This window comes from Ursus americanus, chromosome 19 (assembly GCF_024610735.1).
Source record: "Ursus americanus isolate L20-20 chromosome 19, mUrsAme1.1.p, whole genome shotgun sequence".
Classification (NCBI taxonomy): Eukaryota; Metazoa; Chordata; class Mammalia; order Carnivora; family Ursidae; genus Ursus; species Ursus americanus.
The window spans coordinates 56514279-56531578 of record NC_142145.1 but is presented as its reverse complement, the minus strand read 5'-3'; the positions used below and the strand labels follow the sequence as shown (position 1 = coordinate 56531578).

Sequence of the window (17300 nt, the reverse complement as noted above, 5' to 3'; positions counted from 1 at the left end):
AATTAACACATACAAAGCACTGCACTGAGCATTATCACCCTTTGAGGACCCAGAATCCATGTCTTTATATGATCAAATAATAAATCCAAAGAGATTTTGTTTGTTTAGAATTGTGAAGACTAAGAAGAACAGTAACCGATTTCTACAAGGATAAGGAGGGATAATAAAGCGCGCTGGACTCCAACAATTAATGAGACAGAACGAGCAGCAGTAGGCACACGCAGCAGCAGGGAAGGTATTTTTAGCTCCAACATTAGGCAATGTCATTACAAGCACGATTAAATCCAGCAACAAGCTGCCAAAATGACTGAGAAATTGCCATCACTGGAGAGATGCGAGACTGCACGGAGGGACAGCAGACAAGGGCGGCCTGAGGATAACTGCATCAGACCTTCAAGGGTTAGAGGGATCGATGACCACAAAGGCTGTGCAAACGTTTCTCACATGCTCTCCACAATTCTAGATTCTAAAGAGCATCCACCTGAAGTTACCATCCAAAAGTCAGTCCGTCCTCCCTGAAGCACTGCTGTGCACTTGGCCTTGCACACATAATACTAACAATTATGATAACAAATACTACTAAGAATACATATAACACTGATACAATAATACTATACCTAATATATAATATGTGGAATACAATAACATATGCAATACTACGCTTTTAAAATTACAGACAGCAATATAGGCACAGATGTCTATCAACTCTATAGTCAAATTTCTGGAAAAAAATTAGAATAATTAGAAATATGGTCATACGGAAAATTTTCTATTGCTATTTTGCTTTGAGATGGTCAAGGTGCAAGCTACAAACTACCGTAGTCACTTTAGAGGACCAAATTTTACCAAAAGCAGTCACCTACTTGAATATTATATCAGAACAGGTAAGGAGACGTCAAATACTCTGTTTAGATCATACAGAAATCTCTCTTCAGGAACACTGTTATTACCAAGTGAAAACGGCAGGTAATAAAGAACCCTGAGCCCTTTGATATGAAGTCACCAACACACAGATCGTGATATGTCTGAAGAATGGTCATCTGATGTCAATAGCGGAAATTAGACTTATTGTGGAGATCATTTCATAATGTCTAAAAATATCAATTCACTACCATGTACACCTGAAGCTAATATTGTATGTCAATTATCCTTCAATTTAAAAACTAAATTTAAAAAACAGTGGAAATATCTGGGTGGTGGGATCTTGCGTAATTTTACTCTCGGCTGCATGGCCTTTGTGTGATTTTTCTAGCAGAACAAAACTACAAAGCAAAGCTCAGGACCCAGACTGCTGGGCTCACATTTCAGCTTTCCGCATAATTGGCTGTGTGATCTTGAGCAAGTTACTTAACCTCTCTGTCCCTTCGTGACCTCACTTCTAAATAGGGATAAAAACAGTCCCCACTTCAGAGTGCTGCGAGAGGACTAAGCGTGTTAGGGCACGGAAGGCACTCAGAACACTGCGTGGAACATAGCTAGCCCTCGGGAAATACCCACCAATAGTAGAGGCAGTAGTACCACTAATACTAAGCCAGCTATCAGTAAAATTGGCCGATACTCATTAAAAGTGGCTGCAAAAGCAACAACTTCATGGCCAAAAGTTAAAATGGGGATAAGAAAACCTCTCTGCTTAAGTTTAAATAACAACCAAAAAACCAAACCCCAAAACCCAAAAACCTAGCAGATCTACATACTATAAATAAACGTACGCAGTAGGTAAAGAGGAAGCTATGTAAAGATGAGATCCCTGAGTCGACCTTTTCTCCTAGGATCTGTCCTCTCATTTCAGAGGTCAGCAGGCACAGCGGACTAAAGAGTGAAAGAGGAGCTCTAGGTAGGGGCTTCGTGTGTGCAAGTCGGTGCTCTCAACTCAGCAGCAAAATAGAAGACGTTCTAATGAGGTTAGCATTTGCAGGCCAGAAGGTCCGTCCTGATTAAGAAGAAAGACGTCTTCAAAACCCTAGTAGCCTTCATCTGCAAATGCTGGAGCGGGGACTTACATAAAATGAAAGTTACAGAAACACACACTTGACTTGTTAGGAGCTGACAATGAAAAGGATGCTTTATCCCGAACCCTTGATTCTCTTCCTTTGAGAGAGAGATAATCAATAATTGAAGTAAACAGCATATTAGAACAGGGTAAGAGCTGTGGAGAAAAAGGAAGTGAGTGGAGCAGGGACGGAAAAAGAGGAAGTGTTGACATTTGAAAAGGGGAGGTAGAGAAGGTGACACATAAGCCTGGATCAGACAAGGGGAAATTCAACCCATTTTACTCTGTAATCATTAGCTCTGATGAAAGTTTTGAGCAGGCTGGAAGCCCCCAGGGAAGACAAGCTATTGGTAATTCTGTGTGTCACTTATTCTGACCCCCCCCCTTTTGACTTTCATAATATACGCTCTAGTGATTACACAAATATCCTGTTATAGACAGTCTGTGTTGGTATTGTTTCACTTTTTAAAATCTAAAAACAAGAGCTTCTTAAATAATCTTCCCCCTAAATATTTTTGGCAAATAAAAGGAATTAAGAATAAGAGACAAGTCATTGGCTGTTTCTGCTAACCCAACGTCCATTGCCCCGATTTCCAGTAAGAGAATCCAGATTTTCCTTGGGTAACTAGCCTACTGCACGCCCAACCAATGTGGCTCAGGTGGGGCTGAGGGCAGCCCCTACCTCTAGGGGTTAAGTGTATTACTGGGCCCTACAAGTAGGAGCACCAAATCCCCCTTAAACGCTACTACACAGTGTCAAGTTCAGGAGTGGAACATGGGACCAAACCAGGCACTGAGACGCGGGGTGCGACTCGCGGAAAAGAGGTACTGTCCTTGATGGGACCGCTCAGGTGGCAGAATGCAGGCCTGGCATCACTGACCGAGCCACCCTTGCCACCCTTGGGAAAGGGAAAGAGGTGAGTCTGCCTAAAAATGAAGCCAGCCTAGACGGCAGCAAGCAGAGAAACAGGAACAGAGCCGGGTGCCTCTGACAATACATTTGGGGGACTTGAACTCGGCCCTATCTCAAGACGGCCAACCCATTCATTTTTCGCACAGTGGAGGAGCACGTTTCCTTTTTTGATGAAATCACTGAAGCTGGGTTCCTGTCACTTGCAACCGAGTCTTGCCAAGTACAAAGAAACCTTCAGGAACCTCAGTATTTTCCCTAGAAAGCCAACAACGTGTACACTTACCCGTTCCTGCCCAGCAGTATCCCAGATGAGGAACTTATGAAGCTCATTTCCACAAGGCACGGTTTTGGTCATAAAGGATGCCCTGAAAAAGAGAATCAACATCTCCACGTTACCAGGCGCCCCTACAATCCTCACAAAGACTCCTGTTTGACACAAGTTCATCTTGCCTCAGCAAGACTTCACAAGCTCCCTCCTGGGGGGGGGGGGGGGCTGCTAAAAGGAAAGATGGGCGGTTAGAGTCCCGTCACCCAGAAAAAAATATTCCGCATCTTCTGTTAGTCCAGCTGGAAGTTTGGGGAAGGAAAATTTTTTTTTTAAAGATTTTATTTATTTATTCGACAGAGACAGAGACAGCCAGCGAGAGAGGGAACACAAGCAGGGGGAGTGGGAGGGGAAGAAGCAGGCTCATAGCGGAGGAGCCTGATGTGGGGCTCGATCCCACAACGCCGGGATCACGCCCCAAGCCGAAGGCAGACGCTCAACCGCTGTGCCACCCAGGCGCCCCTGGGGAAGGAAAGTTTTTTTAAAAAGCCAAGAATGCATTCAAAGCCCTCTGCTTCCAAAAACAGTCCTAAGATAGTATGCTCAACTGTTCTAAGATAATGTGCCCCCCACATCAGGAAAGAAAACAAAACCTAAGATTTTAGAAACGTATTATTAAAACAGTGCAGAATGAAAAGGACAGCTAGCCTTTGGGCACGTCACAGTGTGGGCCTTGCGATGACACACACGGAAAACTGCCTTCCATATGCACCCATGCTATGCATGCAACACTCGCAGCAACTAATAGAATACCATAGCTCATTCCCACCCGGCTCTTACACATGCAGGGATAAAGGTTGGTAGTTTACCAAATATTTATGTTTTCTCCATTAAAAAAAAAAGGAAGGATTCAAAACTCTCAGTAGAAAATGAAACACTTGATACTCTCTTTTTTGTACAGTTCCTGTTAATAAACGTTTTCTTTGTGTTCATGAAAGACGAAAAGATACAATACGTGGAAAGTTTATACCCTTGACTTTCATTTTTTTTTTTTCTGTGAGATAAAGCTTCCCATTCATTAAAAACTAGTGAGTCTCCCCAACGGTGGGACAACCGACATAAGCCTCCTCATGTGATGGGGTAAGAAGCGCATACATCACCTGTGCAGCATTCTGGCCAAAACCTGAATGCAATTCATGAAGAAACAGATCAGGCAGACACAGAACGTGGAGCATTCGACAAGACAACCAGCCCAAATGCTCCAAGCAAGTCAAAGTCATGAAAAGCGAACAAAACAAAAGGCAGGAAGATTGTTCTAGAATCTAGATTAAGAGAGAAGAAAGAGATAAAACAACCAAATGCCCTTTGGCTGCACCTGGAATTAGGAGGGAAATATCTTTAAAAGACATTTTGAGGGGGTGCCTGGGTGGCTCAGTCGTTAAGCGTCTGCCTTTGGCTCAGGGCGTGATCCCGGCGTTCCGGGATCGAGTCCCACATCGGGCTCCTCCACTGGGAGCCTGCTTCTTCCTCTCCCACTCCCCTGTTGTGTTCCCTCTCTCGCTGGCTGTCTCTCTGTCACATAAATAAATTAAAAAAAAAAAACTTAAAAAAAAAAGACATTTTGAGGACAACTGGAGAAATTTAAATTTAGACTGTATGTCAGATATTAACATTGAATCAAAATTAATTTTCTAGGGGAGCCTGGGTGGCTCAGTCGGTTAAGAGTCCAACTCTTGGTTTCAGCTCAGGTCATGATCTCAGGGTCGTGGGATCAAGCCCGTCATTGGGCTCCACACTCAACATGGAGTCTGCTTGTCCCTTTCCTCTGCTCCTCCCATACCCTCTCCATCCTCTCTCTCTCAAACAAATAAAATCTTCTTTAAAAAATTAATTTTCTACATGTGATAATGGTATCCTCATTATGTTCTTATTCTCAGGAGAGGCAGAGTAGAGGTTTTAGGGGTAAGGTGTCAGGCTATCTACCCCACTTCCTATGGCCCAGCTGACGCACCCCATCCAGCACACAGTCCAGCCCTACGTCACTCAGCACCCATCCCAGTAATGTTTCCTCAACTTTTCCCCAAGACTAAGAGGCAAACTACACAAGTCCCAAGTAGAAAAGCATATGTCCTTGCAATTCCCACACAACCCTCACAACATACTCACACAATGCCAAAAGTTAACAGTTCTATTTATCAACCTATGATTGCACTAAATGGAAATTCTACGTATTTTTCTAAGTGATATGACCCAATATTATAAAAACCACAACTGCTCCATGATGCTTTATTTCTTTTAACGTGCTTAAAATATACACAAACTACTGATAAGAGTAAATATATTCCAAAAATAGAAATGCCTTTATTACTTTTCCCATTACAAAAGCAATATAAGGACATCCCAAAAAAGAAATTCAAAAAATGAAAGCAAAGGAGGAAACAGAAATCAATCATCATGTCACCGCCTAGCCACAATCACTGCTAATAAGTTGGTATATGTCCTTCCAAATTATTTTTATACAATGTTTACGCCCATAATTGATCATACTCTACATACATTTTGTTTTCACTCCACTCGATGTATCATGGACATCCTTCCATTTCTGTGAATACAGATCAACATCATTACCTAAAATAACTATTCTACACCATGTTATGGCTTTATTCACTAGCCCACTGATGGACATTTTGGTCACCTATTTTCCACTGTGATGACAATGATTAAATGAATATCTTTGTACTTATATCTTCGTGTCCTTGTACAGCTATTTCTTTAGACTTACTCTTAGACATGCCACACTGGGTGGGACCAGCCTACACGCAATACCCATGACAATGTAGAAGATAACCTTCTCCTCAGCCAATCCTGGTCTTTCGAATCTTTTCCAGTACGATAAGGAGAAATGATATGTCACTCCCATTTTTATTATGCTTCTTCTAATTTTAGTGTTTACTGTTCACTTGCATTTTTCTTCAGTAAATATTTAGCTTGTGACCTTTGCCCACTTTCTGGTGGGGGTGCTCATCCTTTTCTTAATCACTTTTTGAGTATTTTACACTAACCTTTTGTAATAGTATATTTTAAATAATATTTTTTCCGGTTTAACCTTTGGCCTTTAACTTTGTTTAGAGAATTTTTCCATAAACACCTTTGGTTTTGTTTTTACTTTGATGGAGGTCAGATTTTTCATTCATTCTTCAATAAATTCTAGTCACTAGGATAAATAATATGTCAACCCTGCCCTTAAAAAGTTCTCAGGCTTAGAAAACTAAGTTCATGCCTTTAAAATCTTAGAACCAGAGACTTTTGGAGATGGAAAAAACATGAACTATCCAGGCCGACCTCTTCACTCTACAGATAAGGTGGGGGCGGGGAATCTGAGTCTTGAAAGACTGCCTTGTCCACGGTCGAAGAGTCTACCAGCACAGTGAGGAACACAATGCAGAGGTCTGCCCTCGATGCCAGGAGGGCAGAAGGAGCATGTAGATAGCCCCTCAGTTTTGGCATCTGAGGAACAGCCAATATCTACTTTTCATATCTGGGGGGCTGTTGTAGGATCATATGAGGGAATGACATCTGTGAAATTCCTGCGTGATACACAGTAAGCCTGCGAGGGACAGCCTCAGTATAGTCATCACGCAGATCTCTCTCTCACACACACACACACACACACACGCTCATGTACACACCCCTCTCGGTTCCTCATTTCCTGCCACTAGAGAAAAGACGACTAATATTTGAAATGACAACTGACAATCCTTGTTCTTTTGGTTGTTGTTTTTCTTTCACAACTTTGCTAGCATTCAATCTTAAGGAGCTCAAGCGTCTTTTCTTCTGTGTAGATTACCTTCCAGAGTGGTGGGGGGGGGAGCCTTGGCAATGCCGAACTGACTTCATTATCTGTGGGGACCAGAAATCTGGCAGAGAAGTAACACAATTACCTTGTAAAAGTCGCAACAGAAAGGGCGACACACACACACACACACACACACATATATGTTCAAGATGTCAACACAATCTGCTTGAATAGCAAAGCCAAGATTTTTATTGTGAGTCACAGAAGACGGTAAAAATGAACTCTTTCGATGCTGAAACAATGACATTTTACAGCCCGTGGCCTTTCTCCAGTGGTAGTTTGATCACAGTGGGAAGAACAAGGGTAGACTTTGAAAGCGGCTGTGTGTGCCAAAACAAGTCACGTTGCTGTTACAGTGAAAAAGGCCCTGGGCCTGGGGTCTGAAGTCAAATGTCTACCGGACAAGGCAGCAACCATATAAATGAGCCAAGTGGACTAGGTGTAAAAGTAATACTGATAAAAATAATGGTAACAATAAACAGTGGGAGCGCCGTGGAAAGGAGAGAGCCCGCCCGCCCACACGGAGCACCCAAGGCTCGGGTCCAGCTGGCTGCAGCCACGTGGACACGTGCACCCGGTATGCCAAGACTACTGATTTTTTAAAAGAAGCCAGAAATGCAAGTTTATTATGTAAAAATCTCCTGATTCTTCATTACTGGCTTAAAAATGTTAAAGCACTGTGCAGGCTAAACAAAACACATCTATAAGCCAGAGTCCCAGCTCACCAAACCCAGCAGCTGGAGGATGAGCGCGGCAGCCCGTATACAACACCTTCCAAGAAATGCGTTTGCTCCTGCTAGCTTTAGTTTTCTGAAGCTGGAGTGTGGAAACATTTTTTTCAAAATCATAAGAGGGAATAAGTTTTGAGTGGGTTTTTTAATTGGGCAATTGAACTATATCAGGAAAGACAACAGTTTAGAATGGAAGAGCCCATCTCAACCTTGACTCCAGAAGAAAAGTGAGGAATGCAGACAGAAAACAAAACAGCACAGAATTTACAATCACTTAATATTATATTCATGAAGAAATTTTAAGGTATGAGAAAACGCTTAAGTTTGAAGTTTAGTGGAAAATAACAATTCAAAATCATATATACAAAAATTTTTCAAGACCTAAAGCTGGTAAATATACAGAAAAATAAGGACAACCTTTCTGAAAAACAATTTGGCAGTATCCATCAAGAGCCTTAAATATGCTCATATTCTTTGTCTGAATTATTCCATTGCTATAAATTTAACCTAATGAAATGATCAGAGGTACATGCAAATATTTACGCCTCAGGATATACATCATACATTATTTAAAAAGTAAAAAAAAAACAAAACAACAACAAAAAACTATAAATAACCTCAGTGCCTTAAATGGAAAATGCAGCCAATTAAAAATCATTGCTTTTTTAAAAAAGTTTTTACTTATTTATTTGTTTGAGAGCGAGAGAGAGGGGGGACAGAGAGGGCAGGGAAGAAGCAGGAGGAGAGGGACAAGCAGACTCCACGCTGAATGCAGAGCCCAACACGGGGCTCGATCCAACGACCCTGAGATCATGACCTGAGCTGAAACCAAGAGTCAGATGCCTAACCAACTGAGCCACCCAGGTGCCCCAAAATCACTGCTTTTTTATACAATGATGTATGTCAATAATATCTCCGTAGAACTGGGGAAACTTGTTTTTAAAGACCATTTAGTAAAATGGCATTCATAATATAATATTGAATTACTAAAGATTTTATATACACATAGCAAAAACACTAGAAAACGATAGACTAGATATTTACGGTAGCTACTCCAGAAGGCAGATTATGTATGTGTGTTTTTCTTTTAAGATTTTATCTATTTATTTGAGAGAGAGAGAGCAAGAGATGGAGCATGAGCAATGGGGAGAGGGAGAAGCAGGCTCCCCGGCATGGGGCTCGATCCCAGGACCCTGGGATCATGATCTGAGCCCAAGGCAGACGTTTAACCAACTGAGCCACCCAGGCACCCCAGATTATGGGTGGTTTTCATATTTTCTTCACAGTTTTCTTCATTTTCAATTTTTTATGAATATATAATACTTTTATAAAAAGAGAAAATATATTTCCATCATGTTTCTAAAGATTATGTGATATTATAAGAAAATGTTCTAAATATATTAAGAAGAAAACAGGATAAAAAACTATGTGTACTATGATTCCAATTTTTATAAATTCTGTGGTTGTTTTTAGAATGAACATGAACTTTTATAATCAGAAGAATTAGACTTTAATCTTGACTCTGTCAAGGAAATATACAGACAGTATGTAAAGTGTACCATTTATTTGTCTTCTAAGAAATTTGTATTCATGAAAGAAAAATAAGGCAGAGGATGGAGAATGCATGCTGTGGCATGTCAGATAGAATGTGATGCCATTTCTGGTTTCAGAAATTATGTATTTGTACAATTGCATATACACAGAAAATACTTATAAACAGTATGTTAGATATGCAGTTTAGACTCTAAATATTGGTAATACAAATTGAAGAAAATGGGATCAGAGAGCTAGTAAAATCCTCTGACTTCGATTTTTATTTTACATTTTTATGTATGGTCTGAATTTTTCATAATGAGCATTATAATTTGAGGAATGAATATATAATTTTTTAATTAATGGTCTTTTTTAGAGAAGTATTAGGTTTACAGAAAAAAATGAGGATAAAGTACAGAGAGTTTTCATATAATACATAATTTTTAAAAAAACCCAAAACCACCACAATGCATTTATTAGACAAAGCAGGGTCAACAGGGTTTGACTGACTGTCTCCAAAATGGGTACCAATGATCCATACTGCTCCCTCTCTGAATGTTACCCCTCCCACCATGAGGTGGGATTTATTTCCCCTCCCTTGAATCTGGACTGGCATTATGACTTGCTTTGACAAAGATATTGTGACTAAAATGATCTACATATTATAGACACAATGATGCTTATACCTATGTGTAAAAGTCATGCTTAACACTTATCATAATTTATGGTAAGAACGTGCATTGTCTTTTGTTTAGAAAAATCATTACAACAGGAAAACAGATTTGTTATTAAAAATGAATATTTTTAAGTTTAAAAACGGAGAAGATGAGTCTCCTCTATTTTCTAAAACCACACTTCAGAGTTAATCACTTTTAGGGGTTTTGCTTTAATTAAACACACAAAGTGGAAAATTAAGGAAAATAAAAGTACATCACAGAAAAGAGTGAAAAGAATTTCATCTATAAAACTGTCCCTGGGCACCTGGGTGGCTCAGTCGGTTAAGCATCTGCCTTCAGCTCAGGTCATGACCCCAGGGTCCTGGGATCGAGTCTCACATCGGGCTCCCTGCTCAGCAGGGAGTCTGATTCTCCTTCTCCCTCTGTCCCTCCTCCACCTTCGTGTGCTCTCTCTCTGGCTCTGCTCTCTCTCTTTCAAATAAATAAATAAAATTTTTTTAATAAATAAATAAATAAAACTGCCCCTGATAGGGCGCCTCGGGGGCTCAGTTTGTTAATTGTCCAACTCTTGGCATGTCATCTGATCCTCTTCATGTCACTCTACAGGAAATTAGTGCTCCAGGAACCAATACAAAATGAGAATACTCCAACTGCTGCTACTTCCCCTGTGACTGATCCAAGAGTCGTGTGGCCTCTGCCAGCATCCATGAAATGGGCACAACTAACTTAACAAATTAGCTTGCAGTCACAGTTCCTGATGCATATTTTTGTGAACATGTTTCTTTAAGCCATTTTTAAACTACAAAATGCAGTGGATTTTCTCATCTACCCCACTCCAACCGAAGGCCTCCCAACCAACTGCTGGAGCATCTACTTACGCCCTGCGATGAATCTTCTCCACTTACAAGTGATAGAGACAAGAGTCCCTGTCCTCATCAATCCTACAGTGTTCCTAAAACAGACGCACATTCTTTCCCTTCTGAAGAAACAAAACCTTTGCTCTCTGCAAAGAGCATGATATCTTCAGGGAGAAAATGTAGTGAGGCCAAGTTCTGAGAGAGTGAAAAAGCAAAGCACCTGCAAAATGGCACAGCAAAGCACATCTGGCAAAAACATCTGTAGGAAATGGGAAAATGGAATAGGAAAATGCTCCTATATTCAAGGTTGGGGTCTCAGAAGTGAACAATCTATCTCCCCTCCCCAAGCATAAGAATGGAAATGCTAACACTCGATTAATCCAGAAAGGAAAATCCATCTGCCCCACAGACTGTGTAGACAACTGTGCTGTGTGAGTGGACAGTGTTTCCAGGTTTACTGGCAGGCAACTTAACGCGGGACCTTCAGGGATTTGTCCTGTGTCTCATCTTCCATCTGGAAATAAAGCCTGCATGATTTGCAGAGGAATGCTCTTAGAGATTAAGGAGATGGTCTTAGGCTGAAGCCCAAGAGGACAGTTGGCTAGGAAAAAAGAATTATTGACAGGGACAGTAAGCCCGGACATCCTGCCTAAAAGTCACTGCATTTCTCTTAAAGTCCTTACAGTTGGGACTGATTCTCACTGGCTGGGGTGAAAACTGCTTGAAGGCACAGGCATAAAGCGACCTCTCTGAGTGCTTTGGAAGGAAGAAATGTGAACGAGAAGAACATACAGGAACTTACCCAATGGTCGGGCTGATGTTGTGGTCAAAGTGATCCTGGACAAATCGACACACGATGCTTGATTTCCCAACCCCGGTATCCTGGAAAAGAATGAGGACACAGCCATGAAGACCAAGGGTATCAGTTCTGACCTAGTATAAACGCAGAGCCAGACGTCAGGAGAGGTTATCTCTCGTTGGAGGCAGTAGGAGAGGAGGATATTTTCTTCTATTTCCTACCAGGATTTTCTAAAAGGAAACTGTATTGTTTTCATAGAAAGGAAAGCAGTATGGTAAAAAAAGGCTTTAGAAACATGGCCCACATATATACAATAATTAACCTAGAACTCACATGTTCACAATATATTATTTCCAAAAATTCGAAAAAAATGTGAAGGGGTCTAGAGGAGACGTATGGTAACACACTGCACTGTTTTGGTAGAGATAGAACTGATTTTGTTCAAAACCTTAGCTCTCAAAAACTACATAATCTATTTCTCTAGGTTTCACCCTGTAAGACTTATGAGTTCTAATCTCTGCATTTCTAACATTTGCTCTTCAGAATCTAATAGCTTCATAATAACCTCCAGTTCTGCTTAAGTATATAAAGGTCTCATCTCAATGCTCTCTCTGTTAAATAATTCTTTAAAGCTGATTAGGATAGAGGTCCATTATACATTGGAAATCAAATACATGCATTTATATCCACTCCCTCCAAACACCCTTGTCAAATGGCTTAAGGAATAAAAGACACAAATTCACAAGGTCAAACAGAGAGGAGACGAGACACCAGACAAGTGATGTCAAAGAAAAGCATGTGGCCTAGTGGTCACTGAGAAAGAAGTGGAGCCTTAAGGGCCACCAGATAGGAGAGCCACTCAGAAGCAAGACAATTCATGCCACAGAATCCCTGAACACATCAAGAATTGGAGAACAAGGCTGAAAGCAGCAGTAACTGTTGAAAGCTGCACAGAAACATACTCTTGGTGCCCCTGACCACAAACCCAGAGGACAGACTTCCCTGCATTCCAGGAAGAGGTGGAAGTTGAGTCTCCAGGAAACCTCTATCAGACGGGGCTGGGCTTGGGGCCTTGAGATGCAGCTCAGGGAGCGCCTGTGTGACCCTGTTGCCCTGTGCGGAGCCAGAGAGAAGTGGGGAGTCCCCTCTGGGTAAGAGGGGAAATCCTGCCGATCCTGACATGTGGAGTCCCCCAACTAAAAGCCACGTTGCACCAGTCTACAACACAAGCTCCCGTGCTAACAGACCTTTCAGGACACATTTTCATCTATCAAAAATAAACACTCAGCTAAGAAATTCCAGATGTTTATACCCACACACAAAAGAGCAGGATGTTATTTTAGAAGAGTATTCAGAGAATAAGACTGACCTTAGAAATTAAAATTATGATGGTAGAAATGGAAATGTCAAAGGAAGAGGTATACGGTAAAGTCAGGAGACTGCCCAGGAAGTAGAACATACTAGAACAAAGCAACTGGCCTCAGCTGCCAGTCACTGCTCTTCCAAGAGGGGTGCAAGGCAAGGAAACACAGGATTCAGACTACTGACACAGAGACGTCCTCCTTGACACATGCTTATCGGCAAGGATCGGGGTGACGTTTTGAGATCTATATGTGAAAGGGAGACAAGACATAGTCCAAGAAGAAAAAAAAGAGTGACGTGGTTCTCTTCTGTTAAAGGTGTCTAAAAGCCCAAAGATCAAGGAGGAGATGTTGAAAAAGAGAAATCTGCTTTTCTTTACACCGAAATACAAAATTAGATTTGAAATACCAACTGGAAATCCCAATTATTTCTACTCCTTCTCTCCCGCCGTGCTCAGAGGACAGTTCCTGCAAACGCGGAGCCAGAGGGGCCCCGGCTGGTGACACTCATCAGAACATCATTCTCCAGAAGCCCTCCTATCCCACGGAGAGCGGCCCTCGTGAGCCATAACGGACCAAAAGCACCGAAGGCCGTTCATCTGCAGCGTGCACATCGACGTGCAGAGTTCAAAGAGGTGGTGACAGAGTCAAAACGCCAGCTCTCAGATTCCAGATGAGTATGTGGCTGCTGTTTCTGAGCTGACCCTTCAGGATGGATTCCGGCTCATGTGCCTCAGTTCCCCAAACCCCACAACTCAGTTCGTTTTATCTCCGTTGCTTTGAACTCCCCTGCCCCACCCCGGCCCCACAGATGAGGGGCCCTTACCCTTTAACCCACGCAACCTCCGGAGAACCTGAAAACCAAAGGATGGTGCTGCCCCACCCTTGAAGAGCAGGAAAACTCGCTCTCGCAAGGCGAACTGCTTTCTGTGAACGGCCCGGTGGGCAAGGGGGGGACCGCTGTGTACTTTTACATATTTTTATGTCACCAAGTTTATAGCGTGCGACTCCTCCCATAGGAAGCTCTCAAGTTCACCATCCCACAAGAAATGCTAAATGATCCGTCTCTGCGGTCTGTGCAGCCCCAGAAGCCGTCGCCGAGATGGGAAGGCAGGGCTGAGGCAAGCGCCTGCCCCGGCCCTCTCTGGGGCCTCTCGTCCCCAGTGTAGGAATGCTCTCTCTCGGGCTCACGCCTGGGCCAGCAGGCAGTCCCAGACCGAGAGGACGTAGAGGCCAACCCCCCCCACCTCCCCACCCCCCCCCCACCCCGGTCACAGCCCAGAGAGGCGCCTAGCCGAGGGAGTACCCGCGCTCACAGGCGGGCAGGGCCGTTCTGCTCAGGGCTCAGCAGGCAAGCCCGCACCTCCCGAGCTTTGTCCCTTTTGGCCCTCTTCAGTGTCCTTTCGCTTACACCCAGGCTCCCCCTGCCTCCCAGCCGGGGCACCCAGCCCTGTGGAATGCCTCCAGCTCACAGCAGCCCTCCAGGCCCTTCCCTGTGGGCACCATGGCGCTCACTCTCTGCGAGGGACGGCCCCTGGTGCACGGGCTTGGCGGTCCGCGCACCTCCGGATGAGGACTCTGCTCTGGGAAGCACACTGCGGGGCGCTCCTTTCACCCTACTCGAGGGCTCCGCTCAGAACCACTGGCTCCACATCCCCAAGCAGCCCAACAGATCCTGCAAGGCCATCCTCGAAATGCCCTTGAGGCTGAAAAACTCAAAAGCCATCTGGAGATGATTCCTTTCTACTCATCATCTTCTGCAGACAACTCGGGCTTAAAATACCAGCTTTTCTGCACAAAGCAGCAAGCCTGCTCAAATTTAGACTGAACAATGCATTCTTCAGCCAAACACGCTCCGTGTTTCTTTTCTTTTTACCATTTCACTCTCAAAGTTTCTCTTTCTCTCTCTCATATATTTGACAGGAAAAAAAATTAAAATAAAAAAAAAGGAGAGGCAAAGATGAAGTCTGTCTCAGGAGAGACAATATTCTTAACAAAGAACTGCTTCAAATAATCTGTGGCCGGTGGCTGTGCGAGGTTCCAGAAACGACCTCCGGGGGCGACTGCTGTCCCCCCGCCGGCCACCAGGGGAAGGCCCTGCTCAAGGATTGTGAGGGAGCCGGCTGCCACCGGGAAGCGGGCCGCTTTTCCGGACTCGCCGGCCTTGGTGAGCTCCCCTTCCTGCAGGGACCTCGCCGGCCGGTGACACACACACACAAGAGGGCAGCGCCGGTGAGTCAGGACTCGCGCCCGCAGAAACGCACGGGGTTCAAGCAGGAAAAGCCCAAAGCGCCTGGGTGAAGGACGGCGTCTGTGAGAAAAGACAGGACGACAAGAGAGGGGGGCCGCAGCTGCCCAGCATTCTCTAAAAGGCTATTTTATTTTTAGTGGATTTACGGGGACGGAAGGAAACTCGTCTCTGCAGATATTTTTCCGTTGCACAAGATTATGAGACTAGCATAGCCCATCTTGTCCAGTCTCCTAGTTCTTCAAAAGAGGAAGCCGGGGGACTTCCTCAGGGTCACACAGCTGGCTGGTCGAGTCAGAACCTAAATGTTCTGAGTTCAGTGAAATCCTCTTAAGGCTCTCACCGGGTTAAATCTACCTCCCTGCCAAATGTAAATTTCTTCCTCCAAAAGTCCATTTTCTAGAACTCCCAAGGAGTACTAGTATTCTTGTTTCACTGTGTTCCACTGTAGCATCGTGTGTCCTCAAAAGAGATCTGCTGGGGTTTGGCCTGTCGTGAAAGGCGGACATACTACCAGCTACTGGGGAGGCACAAAATAAAACCAGTTCTGATTCCACAAACCAGGAATACAGTTCAGCAGAATCATCCCCGGGGGGTAATCAATGTGCTTTGTATTCTCACTTGTGTGGTTGGCACCAGACCCACGCTGAGGCCAAGCGATCGGTTCCTTCTACTTACAGGGAAATGGATACCTTCAATGATATTCCTTCTATATAAGTCACTATCTGGGGCCACTAATGCAGTCCTCCGAGAACCAGCTCTTACTCTGATGTGACAATCTCTGCTGTTCAAACATTCGTTAATCAAGTGTAAATCTCTGATTCTGAAATCACAAACCACAAAATTGCAGCTGTTGTCCTATAAAACGCAAGGCATCCCTTGATTCCCTCCTAGATGACTGTGACAGGCTTCAAGGAGGTGTTCCTCCCTCTCAACATAAAGAACGGTAGGTCCTAGGCAATTATGCCACCCCTACCTCCTCCTGCTCTCATGGAAGACATCACTAATCAGTAAGGATGTGTTATGTTATTGAACCTGAAAAGGGCCTCAAAATCTTTGCAACCCAGCTCTGCAGACCATCAGTATGACTCAAGCCATGTGTTTTTCCACAAATGGCCATCCTCGACCGTTGCCCTACTCTCCCCAACAGTCAACACGCTCCTACCGTCTCCTCCTCTCCAAACTCACAAAGTGCGTTATAAGCCAACATGCTTCCTACGGAAAGGAAATGACAAGCTAGACCAAGAATCACAGACTCAGAAATTCCATTCCTCGGAATGTAGTTAAAAGAAGAAAAAAAATAAGCACAAAAAAGTTCATGGAAGTATTTATAAAAATTAGAAATGGCCTCAAAAAGCCACCACAAATCAAATAACTTGTGGTACAGACAAGAATCTCTTGAGCTTTAATTTCATGCCAACCAATATGTCAAAGAGGCAGAATATGATTTGCCCATTATGTGAACTATGGAAATGATCATTTCAGCATCTGTCTCTAGTCTAGGAATCAGAGAGAACCCACATGGCAAGGGGGTTTTTGCATTTATTTGTTTTTTTCAGTCATCCATTTAGTTAAGTGTTTAGACTTTGAGCCTTACACACTTCTGAAAAGTCTTAAATGCTTACACGTTGATAGGGAGTTAAGTTAGGGACTTAGGAGAGCTGTGGAGGCCAGCCAGATTTTATGGATGGAGAGAAATAATACAGAGAGGAACAGGCAGAACCATGGGATGGCGAATGGCTTGATCTTTTGACCCCAAAGGTACCGGAAGCCGACAGCACCGTAGAGTCTGACCCAGTGGAGCAAAGGTCTCTTCAATGACAGTGGACATGCCCCTCCATATGCATGAGATGACCTTGTGGGGACAAACTGCAGGCAAATCCAGAAAACAGTGACTAGGGATTTGGGGCAGTGTTGTGTGTGCCTGCTTATTGGTTCCACTTTGGGGCAGATGGGGAAGAAACGTCTAGAGGAAGCGAGTGCTGCTGCTGAAGAGATGAGGTCATGGAGGAGACAATTTCCATTTCCTGCGGCTGTAGGGCACCTGGCCCAGGGCCTCACCACCATGCC

At 43.6% G+C, this 17300-nt stretch overlaps 1 protein-coding gene across 1 annotated transcript in view; it reads right to left on the bottom strand.

The window, feature by feature from the left end:
* The window catches only part of RAB31 (RAB31, member RAS oncogene family), a 123314-nt gene that overhangs the window by 56558 nt on the left and 49456 nt on the right, over positions 1-17300 (bottom strand). The window contains exons 2-3 of the mRNA XM_045793880.2: positions 11625-11704; positions 3187-3268 (exon numbers count right to left, since the gene is read on the bottom strand). Of these exons, the coding sequence (XP_045649836.1) occupies positions 3187-3268; positions 11625-11704 (162 nt within the window). The remainder of the gene's footprint in view (positions 1-3186; positions 3269-11624; positions 11705-17300) is intronic.